The following is a 13,862-nucleotide window of genomic DNA, read 5'->3' on the forward strand; positions in this document are numbered from 1 at the left end:
AGAGCACAGCAGGACCTGAACTGTTTAATGTTTTATTCTCAGTCAGTTGGGTTGATGAACTGTGATGACTACAGTAAGCTTTGCATGGATATTTAAAGCAGGTCAGTGTTCTGGTTCTGAGGTCTTTTATCCTCTCAGTGTTTCAGTCTCCAGTCTGAGATATCTCTGGTCCTGCCGAGGATAAAGATGTCCTTGACAAAGTTCCTAAAACTGGGGAAAAGGAAGTGTTCTCCAGCAGCAGATGGTTTAAGTGAGCGGTGTGTTTGATATTCTGCGGTGTCGTCTGGTTCATTTCAATTCTGCCAAATTAATTAAAAGCATATGAATGAGTTTCTCACAGCTCTGGAGACAAACATCATCTGACTGTATGAAGGACTTCCTGCTTTCAGTTTTGGGTGTTTTACGTGTCCCGAATGCAGCTTCAGTGATCCTCGATGCGATGACCCTGAGACGGCGTGAGGACTCAAACCGGCTGTCAGGTGGTTTGTTGTAGCTGTTTGCAGAGGTGCTTGGAGGAGTAATGGCACTGTGACGATGTCCTGGATCACTGCTGATCACCTACTGCTGCGGTCAGTCGAACAGCACCATCAGCTGTGAAATTCAAACGGTGCACGGCGCGCTGTTCGATGACCACAATAAAATAACCGTTAAATAAAACGAAGGACATAAACGCTGACAAGCTGAAAGTCTGAACCCCGTCTGAGGATCCGAACAGGAAAACCGTCCTGCACACCTCTGATGACTTCGCTTTATCCTTCCAGTAAGAGCCCGCCTCCAGGTCCAGGCGTCGTGGAGGTGCTGTGCTGCCATCTGCTGGTGTAAAGGTAGCAGGTCTTCTTACCTTGGGTTTCGTGAGGTAATATTAAAGAGAGGAAGGCTTTGATAAATGTAAAGACAGTGAAAGAAAAGCAGATTTTAAAGGCAGTGGACTCAGCAGCTCTCAGCACAGTCAGCTCAAATCATTCAGCACTTTTCTTTTTTCACTGTCGAATCGTGGGATTACCTGGATGATGATGAGGATGATGAACTGCAGTTTCCTGCCTTCATTTTTGCTGGTTTGAATCAAAGGAGCAAACCTGAGCTACAGTAAAACTTCAGACCACCTCTTTAAAGTCTCTTTGTGCTGGTTTAAGACAAAGGTCCGGCGTGTCCTCATCAGGACGGGATCTGTGCTGGGGTGTGGCGCTGGAGCCTCAGGTTTATATTTTTAAATGTTGGCTCTCACGTCATTTTACAGAGTAACGTGAAAGTAACATAACGAGTAGTATGACTGATGTCTGTACCTAATAAGTAACGTGCTGCATTCGTTTTAATAAAGTGTTCTGTGTAATATTGTAATTGATGTATCGTACTGAATGTAATCAACCAACACTGATCACAACAAAGAGACCTCGATAAGGAATCGAACTGAATCCCATCCGTGCTCACAGCGATGTTTCCGATCCAGAATCTGATCGGGTGTTCCTGCAGAGCATCAAACGTGCGTGTTCCCGTGGGTCAGGTCACGAACACGTTCAGATGTCAGCGCTGCCATGATGACGGCTGTGAGAGCTCCTAGGATTTCCTCTTCCTTCAGCTGCTGACTTCAGGCCTCTCTGTGCATGCGAGCCACTTTAACCTGCTTTTATTTTGAAATTATCAATTAAGTATTCATCCCTCCCTGCCCCTTTTTACCTGGCCTCTCCTCCCCCGGAGAGTCACGTGGTTACAGGTGTATACATATATACACCTGTAACTCAAACTTTCATCACATTCATTTCCTCTGCTCTGATTTCACGTCTCAGGCTGTGGGACAGGAAGCGTTCATGTTTCCATGGATCCAGCTGTCTCCTTAGAAACAAACAGCAGCACTGAGCGCGCTCAGAGCCTGCAGCAGAGAGCCCGGTTCATCAGATAACCTCCGTGGCATGGCTGTTATCTCTGACTGGGCTTGTAGGATTCACTGATCCAGCTAACGCAGAGCAAGCCTGGATATGTTGAACCTCCTCTGTAGCCACGCCTCCTGAGATAAAGTGGCGTTGTTACGATGTGGAAATCATGTAGATTTATTGTCTCACTCGAAATGATTTCTCACCAAATCCTTCTTTTTCTCATTTTAACCTTATTTGAAATGAAATTCATTGAGAAATCTTCTGTAATTAAAGGAAACTTGAGTTCATATCACGATGTAACCCTGAATTCCCTGATCTTTCTTTCCTCGTAGGCAGCGAACCCAAAGCAGACCTTCATGCTTTGTAACTCTGATGAGACCATAACCCATGTCTTACTCAGGATGACCACGTGGCCATGTATGCATGATGTTTCCATCCAGGCCCCGCCTCAGCAGGTCACCTCTGGGACTCCAGCACTCCGACAGCAGGCGCACACCAACCTGCTGACCAAATCCTTGCCTCCTTGTTGAAGAATGATTGTGGGAATTTAAACTGTGCTAAATTACTTGTTGACCTATAATCTGTCAGAAAAAGATCAACCATATCGCTCGTGAAGATTTTCTTTTCAGCCAGAAAGAGCATTCGTATCACGAAGTAGATGCTATGGTTTCCAGGAGAGATCAGGCCAAGAGGGCAGTTGTCACAAATACAAGATCACAGCTCTTTACACTGGGCTCAATGATGCACAGTCAAAAACAGCTTCTTTCTAGTATATGTAACCCCTTCATACATCTTCTTATCAAGATAAAAACTTGTCGTCCACCGCCGTCAGTCCGGTTCATGAACAGCTGCAGATGTTCGATCTCTGCCGGTGGGCAGCTCTCAGAGCTCAGGTGGAGCTTTTACACCCAGAAACACAAATGTCGTTCTGACTCTCCTGCTTTGTCTCAGCAGACACCAAACACTGACTGCCTGGTTTTCCTGAAAAGCAAGTCTACGTACATCTGTTTGACCAACGCTGTTTATAGGGCTTCGAAGCGTGATGTCACGGGAGGGGGCGTGACCGCCGAGGTGCCATTTTAGCAGGCCAAACAAAGGAGCAAAGCATCAGCAATGGTTCGTCCTTGCTGTGTTGGTCGTTAGATCGCACGATCGGGAAGGGAATAAGCTGGAAAATGGGCTCTGTTTTTATTCTTTCCCCACCTGGAAGCAACGTGAGGGCGCTCGTGTATCAGATGTTACCAAACGAAGGTGTTTGGTAACATCTGATACATCTGATACATCTGATAACATCTAGCCTGGATAGCAGCTGTGAGACGAGCTGATATCCAGTTCTCTACCATCCACAGATATCTGTTGGTGCTCCAGACGTTTTCATTCAGTTAAGTTCTAAATAAGTTCATATCACTCTTTATAGCATATTAGTTGCTAATTGTTTTTCATTATTGCAGCAAACCAGCCTATGAAATGGATGAAACAAATCCTGACTGGGTTCCAACGCTACACATGGGGCACTACGAAATCCCTGCTTCAAACCACATGCTACACACCACCATGCCAATCAGATTAGTTCTTCCATGTGAAGGTGAAGAGGCGACCCTTCTGGATAAGATGGTGAAGGTTTGCTGCATTTTGGTGAACATGTGCCCCAGTGTGGTAGTAAAACCAGGGAAAATGCTCTTGTTAAATACTCTTAAAAGTCTTGTGCTGTATATGTAGTGATACATTTTCAAAAGAGACAGTAAATTACAGAATGCTAGTAGTGGGTGATATTATATAAATGCTGTCATGATTTTATGTAAACATTTTGTCATTTGTAAACAATACATGACATTGATTCTACATTGTAACTGATGTTCTACAAAGTGGTTTTAATTAAAATAGGCAAACATTTATTTCTTTATTCAACTTTTGAACTGTGGTTCATATTAGTACATATTCAGTAAATGCAAATTATTTACATGCCCCCCTAAATTAAAACATTATGGGTTATTCAGAACAGAACTATGCTTGGAGAAATATTTTCCCATCAGTTGATCCAACTCCTCCACAGTAGCAGGTGGAATCTTTTCTTTTCCCCGTCACTACAGATGGTCTGTTTATGTTTTAATCGAGAGCCTTTTTTTGGGCAGCTGAAGAGGAGAAGTCTATCTTATGGCCAACCTCTGGCTGTATCTTGGTCATATTACCAGGCAAAACCCAGTATGCAGGTTCATCTGTAACAGTCCTTGTGCCACAGATCCTCACTGTTGCTTCTACATTAAACAGAAGAGCAGCGACATGGCTGCAGGTCTCTGTGACTCCGGCCTTACAGGTGCAGCGGGCGGCTTCAACCTTCCCTGTGATGCTCACAGTGACCCATGGCTGCAATGCTGGTTCATTCAGTCTTTGAGAGTGCAGTAACACACACAGACAAAGTTCATTTAAAGACAAGAACTATGAGCCAAGGCCGACACAAATGTGTTTATCTACTTTCAAATCCATTTATCATAAATGTAACAAAGTGTTTACATGTGATTTTTTTTATCTTTTTATGTGTCCATCTATACAACGCTGCATGTTGTATTCTAAATCTGCCTGTTTGTTTTTTTTAATCTGCCAGCAAAAAATGAACCTAAAGTATGTAATGCAAGGATGTCATCGCTTTCAAGAGGGAGAAAGCATAAAGTTCGACTTTTATGAATCACTTAATATGATAAGGAGATTCTGCAGGTCATTAATCGATGTATAAAACCAAAATATAATATATTTTTACTTACACAGGACACAAACACGGAAGCAAGATGTATAATTAGGATTATTTATAACAAATATGAATTAATTAGTGCAATTTCTTTAACCATAGAGAATGACTAAATCCTTCAGGACAATGTCACATAAATGCACTGAACTCACTATGTTTTCTCTCTAACAGCCTCCACATGTTCTCACTGTAGTTTCCCCTCATGAATGAATTTATGCTGCACTAATCTGAATGTTCGGGGGGAATCAAACGCATTTTACTCGCAGTACTCGAGCTGACTTACCTTTGTTTGAATGACGGCGAATTCACAACATGGAGGCTTAAAAAAAGCCAAATCTTGTACCGATCCTTGGTGGATGTGCGCCTCCAGACATTTATAATTGCCAAATTTGTTCAACGTGTATGCGCTGACTCCACAGACAACGTACGAGAAGATATCAGTCTAAGTCAATAGCACTTGGTCTTCAGGGTTTCTACTCCACGGCCGTTATTTCACACGGGTCCACATTTCCAGTGCACGCTATTTTTTGCAAGTACCGTCTCTTTGCATCCGGACGCATCCTGTCTCTATAACATCCTTTTTCTTTTGAGCTGCTTGTAAGTGTGGTTGGTCACAATCTTCCTTCTAACACAGTGTGTTTGTTTGGATTCGTAGCCTGCTAAAAAGGTGCTGCGCTCCCACAATCCACTGCGGTGTGACATCAACTCCAAAGCCCTATTCTGAAACACCAGTCAATCCTAAACACCAGCTATTCTGAAACAGCAGTTCACCTGGGCAAACTGCCACCGCTGCTCTACCTCTACAAAGTGTAGATGAGTTAAAGTAAGGTTCAGGTCCAGATGAATGAAGATGGTGGGTTAAAAAAACAAATGGTGATATTTAAAATGGGGAATTCGATTAAGGAGAAAGAATTAACTCATGTTCAGCGTGTTTCAGTCTGGATGTGTGCTCTGAGTCTCCTGTGAACTCTAACAGTGGGAAGTGAAAACAGGCTGTGGGCCTGTGGGGCTTCATGTTCATGAAGTTGAAAGTTTCCACCTGATTAAACACAGCAGTGACAAGACAAAGACGCAGCTGTGAGCAGTTTCCATCCACTCATTGTGGCCATGAAGTCAACTAAACAGGAAAAAGAAATGTTGCTGGCGGCTCTGTAGAGATACATCTTTAATGCTTCCAACTAATGAGAGCTCATAATTAAAGCAAATGAAAGGTGATGTTTGAACTGTTGTTGCTGGTCTCACCACTGAGTGTCAGTAAAGCACAGCGGCCTGACCTCAGCTTGGTACAGTAGGATTTTATTTTACTTTATGAACTTATTCCGTTTCTGTCAGGATAACTCCTGGTTACTTAAATAACATTTCTAAAACAGATTTCCCTCAGATGGGTTGACTTGAAGTATTAAAACAAACTTTACATCCATTCGATTAAATACATTTGATTTGTAGACGATCCTGAGAAGACTGTGGACTTTATATAAACGAGCGTGCAGCGAGTAGAGCCACGAGTGAGAAGGAAAGGTGGTGATGTGCTGAGGACGGCTCCAGCTGACTGACTCTGTGTGTTTGCATACGTGTCCTGCCTCTGCTCACAGCCCTTAAGAGGCCAGTGTTGATCAGTGTCTGTCCAGGCCTTTCAGAGACACTGACACGCCGGCAGCACAATGATGATGTCACTGACTCTACTGCTGGCCACCCTGGGGCTCCTTGTTCAGGGTGAGACTCTCTGTGAGCGCGTGGCTTCAGCGTGAACACTGAAACCAGCAGCAGTGACCTTCTTCCATCTGTTCTCCATCTTCTGTTTGGATGCTGATCATCTTTCTCCACGCTGGATTTGTCTCAGTAACCCTTCTCCTCTTTTCCATCTTTTCCAGGTTCATCAGGACAAATCATCGTGACTCAGTCTCCTGGAGCTCAGTCTGTGGTTGCAGGGCAGTCTGTCTCCATCACATGTAGAACCAGTACAAGTGTTTACAGTAATTACTATAAGAAAAACCTGCTTTCCTGGTACCTCCAGAAACCTGGAGGAGCTCCTAAACTCCTGATTTATCAAGCTACATCTCGTCAGTCTGGAGTTTCAGATCGTTTCAGTGGAAGTGGATCTGGTACTGTCTACACTCTGAGCATCAGAGGAGTCCAGGCTGAAGATTCAGGAGTTTATTACTGTCAGAGTGTCGTATGGTGGAACAATCAAGACGTGTTCACACAGCGTAACAGCGTAGTACAAAAACCTCCCTTAGTCAGGCTGACACAGTTCAATGGACACACACCAATGTAAGATGCACACATCAGCAGCATTAATGTGCACAGCTTAGTTTCCCACTGACATACTGATTTTTACATAATTATGACCCCAAATTCCTGAACATCAGGACGATTCCCAAGATAAACACAGCAGACGTTTTCCATGAGTAAGATTAGTAAAGTCTGTGCTGCTTCAAACATGTGGAAATGACACCACACACAGGCGTGTCTCAAAGCACTGTTATCGTGTTTTCTGATGGTCTATATGAATGCACCAACAACATCAGCAGTGAAAGTAATCTAATAGGAATGTGTCTGCGCAGACTCTCTGGATGACCGAGAGTCTGCGCAGACACATGTTGGTCTAAGCAGCTGGAAAGAAAGCGACACACTTCTTTAAGTTTCATCCGTGAAGCTTCATCAGTTCTAAACCAAATGGTGTGAGTCCCACCGTGTAACAGGAAAATACCTCCAGTGTGTTTCACTGGTCAGCCTTACACAACATGGGAGGAGCATAGCTATGACGTACATTCAAGCCTGTTATGTTGCAGCCTTTCTGACTTGCATGTAGAGCTGGGCGATATACGATTTTTTCATATCACGATATGTTTTTTTCATTTCAGGCGATAACGATATCTATCACGATATCAGCCAAATAACTATATTTGTAAGATTTAAATGTGCCGTTGCTCACAAGTAAAATGTGAACTAATCAGCAGCTTGTTTTTATTTAAATATTTATTTCCCATAATAAGTTCAACAGGGTAGATGTACTTAAGGAACATGAGACTTTTTCAGATAAATAAAGGCAAATATTGCAAACTACACAAAAGGCAGCCGCTAAAGCGTTTAAGTTTCAAAATAGAACAAATGAAACAGACTAAACTGTCAATTCCACTTAGAAACAAAATATTAATTCTAAAAATAAATCTTAGTTTGTTTTACAGAAGAACAGACGAAACTGACTAACTTTTGTCAATATCAAATAAACTGAGAACTAAAAGGAAATTCTCAATCTCTCCTTGTTGTATAGCTGAGCTTTTCAAACAGCTGTAACAGTTACTTTAGTCTGACAAAAGCCGAATGACGAATCAGTGCTTCCAGTCAGAGACTGAGCTGCACCGCTTTATTGTATTTCCAGACTTGCTTTCGGCACATTTACAGTGCAGCTACTCTGTTTTTTGTCAGACTTGAAATAGCAGAAATACTTTCACACTACGGAGCTTCTCTGGCTCTTCCGTTCGACAATCTCTCCGGCGTTGGAACCATCATCTGTTTTCTCCTCGGTAACCTTCGGTCACGCTAATATAGCCAAAATATCCTATTAGAGCGATTAGAACATGCTGTAGGTATTACAGGTACTGCGCTGCAGTGGTTTGTATCATATCTATCTAATAGACTCCAGTTTGTGCATGTAAATGGAGAGTCCTCTTCACACACTGAGGTTAATTATGGAGTTCCACAGGGTTCAGTGCTAGGACCAATTCTGTTTACATTATACATGCTTCCCTTAGGCAGCATCATTAGAAGACATAGCATACATTTACACTGCTATGCAGATGACACCCAGCTCTATCTGTCCACCAATGATTTAACATGGGCGCTTCTATTTTAACTGGTGCATCCTTTCTGGTCTTTACAGTAGTAGTTCAGTGGGTGCAGAAATACTGATCATTTACACACAATTTATGAAGTTCAGCCTCACAAATCTGATCATTTTCTCTTTCACAAACCTGTCTATGCACACAAATGTCTAAACATGTCCTCACTCACAAAACCTTAGATGTGCACCAATCGCCCGACACGCACAGATCACGTCACATGCCCACGTGGGGGTTTCCGCCACAGCCACACAGATCCACAAATGTAAGCTGCTTTCAAGTTCCAGTGTGAAACTGGGACATCTGGTCTTTCACTGTGTACCTGCGTTTTGTTTTGCGTTTTTAGCTTGTTTGTTTGTTTGTTTTTGGTTTATTGCAAATAAAATGGACATTTGTATGCATGCAGCAGCATGATAAAGAGTAAATATACTGCAGTTTACAATACACAACCATAAACAATGCAGTCAAAATAAAAGTGCCACAGGCGCCTGCCTGGCCTTGTGCTGTGAGACAATGCAGGAAGTGGAGTGTTTTTGAGGCACACCTGGACAACATCACTGACACTGTGACATCCTAAAACCTTCTGCGTATACAATAACAACAAACCCTGGTTTACAGGAAAATTCAGGGATAATGCCGCCTACAGGCGTGGGCACAGAGTCCTGTATACCCAGGCCAGAAACATACTGACAAAGGAGATCAGGGTAGCAAAGAGGCGCTACACTGAAACACTAAAAATGGGTTTTCAGCTAACAATCATCTTTCCCCAAGAAACACTCTGTTAATTAATGACAGACATGTTGCCCTGACGTCTGTAGTAAAGACATGAGTGTTGACCTATCTGCAAACATCACACGCTCCCTGGTGCAGGTCAGTGGATGATGCTGTCAGCACAGGAATGCACTTCAAGCTGGAACACCTTGACTGCCCTGGTACACGTAATAGGATCTGTAATAGGATCAGGTTGTGGACTTCAGCTCAACTCCAAACTACCCAGCTCACTGTCCCAGCCTCCATCTGTCAGTGGATCACTGGTGAGGCACATCCAGCACCTGGAAAATTTGCAGTGGCAACCCAGTGGAGGTGTCCTACACAGATGGCTGCACAGCAAAAGTCAAGTGTGTCAAAACCTTAAGTTTGCAGATGACATTACAGTCAGGATCAGGTTCTGTCATCAGGGTTTGCTGGATTGTGTCTATTTCCCAGGTGAGAGTGCCAATGGTGCAAGTGAGGGTCTCATTCTCAGGGGTAACCCGAGGGGACACAGGACACAGAGAGTCCTGAAACATGGACGCTAACATAAAACATCCTTTACGTTTTACTTACACATTGTGAGATATTTTTAAGTCGCTACATATTTCATGTATTCGATGAAGGATGAATGGAGCGTGAGGTAAATATCAAAGATAAGTAAGTAGTGTTGAACTGAGAACAGGGATGAGTTTTCTGTGAAAGGAAGAAAATATATGTTGACAAAAGTTTCATCAGTGATGTGCTGAGGACAGTTACAGCTCACTGACTCTGTGTTTGCATGTGTGTCGCTACTCCCAGACGTTATTTTTAAGAACTGAAAATGTCCACAACAGGTTTCAGTACCAGCAGACTCGTTATGTTGTGTGCTCTGAAAAAGTTCAGTATAAAATACACTGAGTGCTTTGGTTTTTCCTCCAGACTCTGAGAATATGTAAGGAGGAAGATTTCAGTGGCAGCCATAATAAATGTTAACATGGTCTGAATGCAGGTGAGTGAAATGATTTTGGAACGTAGGATTGTAAGTTATAAATAAAAGAAAACTGACATAGTTGTGCTTTCATTTAAGATCAGGGGTGTCAAATGAGCCGTGGGCCAAAGCTGACACTGTCGTCTTATTGGACGGCCACTTTAGTGTTCAAGTAGTACAAAAAAAAGAAGAAGAAGAAGAAAGAAAGAACACAAATATTTCCAAAAAGTGTTTTGTTTGGTTGTTTTTTTTATTTGAATATTGTATAACATGAACACAGATTCACATATTGTATATTGTATATTGTATAACATGAACACAATTTTAATTTCACTCCACTGGCTACCTGTACATTTTAGGATTGTTTTTAAAATTCTCTTATTTGCTTTTAAATCTCTTAATGGCCTGGCCCCCCCCTACCTCTCGGAGCTACTACAACCATATACACCTCCCCGTTCCCTTAGGTCCGCCAATCAGCAGCTCCTTAAGGTACCAAAAACTAAGTATAAATCTAAAGGTGATCGTGCTTTTGCTGTAGCTGCTCCAAAGTTGTGGAATGATCTACCCTTGCATGTTAGGCAGGCCTCTTCTCTCTCTGAATTTAAAAGTCTTCTTAAAACATATTTATTCGCTGAAGCCTTTGGCATTGATTAGAGGGGTTGACTCAATTTGTTTTGACATGTTTCAATTTATTTTAGTTTTTTAGTTATTTATTTTATCTTATCTCATTTTAATTTTCTTTACTTATGCTATTAGCATGTACAGCACTTTGTGAACTCTGGTTTTATGTTAAAGTGCTTTATAAATAAAGGTGGTATGGTATAGTATTCTTTTTCCTCCTTCTTAACTAACTGAAGCCTTTCATTGAACTGCCAAATAAAGTCATTGGTCCTCTGTCTGCAGACATGTAGCAGTATGTCTGCTGTCATTGTGTTCGTACTTAACAGAATCAAAATGCAGACATAAGTGAACACATTAGTCACTGAACCTCAGCATGTTTGTACTCTCTGCTCATGTTGCAGTCATATTAAATCATTTTTGTTTTTTTAAAGAACTTTGCACTTAACAACAAACAAAAAAGTCACTTCAAGGGACAAACTGCATTTTATTTCTTCACGTCAATATATGGGCAGCAAGTGGCCCCCGGGCCACGAGTTTGAAACCCCTGAGTGAAGAACAACTGTGTTTATTGTGAAAGGATCTCAATCTGTGCAAGTTAAAAAGAGCAGAAGTGGAACGAGAGTTTCTTTGAATGAATCTTTATTGTGTCAAACAGTGAAATGATGAACAAAACAAAGACGAGTGACAGAAAGAGAGAGAGAGTCAGCTCAGGACTGGGAACACTGGTCTCTCCTCAGTGTCTGTGAGAGAGAAGTGTGGGAGCCCTGGGTGGCCTCACAGGTCACAGAGCCCACCTTCTCCCACTGGTCTGCAGGGAGCCTCAGGGTGCTGCTCCAGCTGTAGAGGCCGTCCTCCTGCAGCACCCCTGGGCTCCTGCCCTCCTCCCAGCTGCTGCTGCTGCTGCCGTCCACCTTCCAGGACAGACTCCAGTCTGAGGGGAAGCCCTTGTTGGCCAGGCACATGAGCGTGGCCTTCTGCGGGGACTTTCTGACAGATGTTTTTCTGCTCCACCAGTCACTCACTCACACAGTGTTTCACTTCCCTTTAACAAAGCTGTCATGCACATCAGCGCACTCACAGTCCTCATGTGACCTGAAACTCAACAAACTGCACTGGGGCCAAACTGTTACACAGCATCTCAGTAATTATCTTCAGCATCAACTTCTAATTATCTGCATGGTTTTAGTGTTTAATACAAAATATAACACACTTTGAACAAATATTCAGTTATTTACATTCAACATTTTAATCATTTCATTTGGTGCATTTCTACAATCATAATTACTGTTAAACTATCACCAGCTGATCATTTCACTGATAAAGACCCTGCAGCTCATCAGGTTATACTAACACATTTCAGTTTAACAAAAGCTGAACTTTCTAAGTCAGTTTAGAAAAATTCTGTTGATGATCATTTTAATAACACAAACACTAAAACATTAAGTATAGATGTTTTTCATTGTTTACATTGTAGACTTTTATATAGGAAATTAAAGATGTTGTTTAATGATGAAAGCACGTTTATCCACATGCTGTTATACAAACAGTGACATCTACTATTACAGGATCGTACCACAGAATGACTCCTCCCACTCATTTCTGAGCATCTGTTAATTCTCATTAAATATTATAATAGTGTGTTAAAGTCAAATGAACACCAGTACAATCACATGTGTGTTTCTGTTATTAGTTTCCTGAAAACCCTCTCCTGTCTGATCATTTCCTGATAACATTTACATTTACAATCATTGATTACACAGCAGTGGAGAGTAGACTTTATCACAGTAGATGTCTTTCTGAAAGCGCTGTAACTAAGTTTAAGAATATAATCCACCCACTGTTATCATGTTGTCATGGGCCTGTTGAGTGTGGGATTTTTCATAGCACTGGGCTCCACCATCAGGTGGAGACTCCAATCAGCCTTCACACCTGACTGCAATCAAGTCACCGGCAGTGTGAACGCTGCCATCGTACCAGACTGCTTAGTTTAAAAATGTTCTATCTTTGCGACCAACTAATTCTGGAATATGTAAAACTGTGAAGGTAATATCATAGTTTGCATGAGAAAAACAGCGAGTAGAGCCACGAGTGAGAAGGAAAGGTGGTGATGTGCTGAGGACGGCTCCAGCTGACTGACTCTGTGTGTTTGCATACGTGTCCTGCCTCTGCTCACAGCCCTTAAGAGGCCAGTGTTGATCAGTGTCTGTCCAGGCCTTTCAGAGACACTGACACGCCGGCAGCACAATGATGATGTCACTGACTCTACTGCTGGCCACCCTGGGGCTCCTTGTTCAGGGTGAGACTCTCTGTGAGCGCGTGGCTTCAGCGTGAACACTGAAACCAGCAGCAGTGACCTTCTTCCATCTGTTCTCCATCTTCTGTTTGGATGCTGATCATCTTTCTCCACGCTGGATTTGTCTCAGTAACCCTTCTCCTCTTTTCCATCTTTTCCAGGTTCATCAGGACAAATCATCGTGACTCAGTCTCCTGGAGCTCAGTCTGTGGTTGCAGGGCAGTCTGTCTCCATCACATGTAGAACCAGTACAAGTGTTGGTGACTGGCTTCACTGGTACCTTCAGAAACCTGGCAAAGCTCCTAAACTCCTGATTTATAAAGCTACAAATCGTCAGTCTGGAGTTTCAGATCGTTTCAGTGGAAGTGGATCTGGTACTGACTTCACTCTGAGCATCAGAGGAGTCCAGGCTGAAGATTCAGGAGTTTATTACTGTCAGCAGGGTAGCAACTTGTTCACACAGCGATACAGCGCCGTACAAAAACCTCCCTCAGCTTTAGAGGAACTGTCTCAACAGCTGCACTCAGACTAAAGACTAACTTCGCTGTGAAGGAAACAAACACTGTGCAGCTCATCAGGTTATACTAACACATTTCAGTTTAACAAAAACTGAACTTTCTAAGTCAGTTTTGAAAAATTCTGTTGATGATCATTTTAATAACACAAATGCAGGCCATTTACAAACACTAAAACATTAAGTATGGATGTTTTTTATTGTTTACATTGTAGACTTTTATATAGGAAATTAAAGATGTTGTTTAATGATGAAAGC

At 42.4% G+C, this 13,862-nt stretch overlaps 1 protein-coding gene across 1 annotated transcript; it reads left to right on the top strand.

Annotated features, from left to right (window-relative positions):
- The first annotated feature begins 6,260 nt into the window (after window positions 1–6,260).
- LOC146548453 (uncharacterized) lies at window positions 6,261–13,622 on the top strand. The gene is made up of 3 exons (XM_085263347.1): window positions 6,261–6,327; window positions 6,486–6,821; window positions 13,252–13,622. The coding sequence occupies exons 1-3, from the start codon at window positions 6,276–6,278 to the stop codon at window positions 13,620–13,622; spliced, it is 759 nt and encodes a 252-aa protein (XP_085119473.1). The 5' UTR covers window positions 6,261–6,275.
- The last annotated feature ends 240 nt before the right edge of the window (window positions 13,623–13,862 follow it).

Source organism: Mchenga conophoros, linkage group LG22 (assembly GCF_057382185.1).
Source record: "Mchenga conophoros isolate Kocher_MC1m ecotype Shallow Benthic linkage group LG22, M_conophoros_male_GT1.1, whole genome shotgun sequence".
NCBI classification, from domain to species: Eukaryota; Metazoa; Chordata; class Actinopteri; order Cichliformes; family Cichlidae; genus Mchenga; species Mchenga conophoros.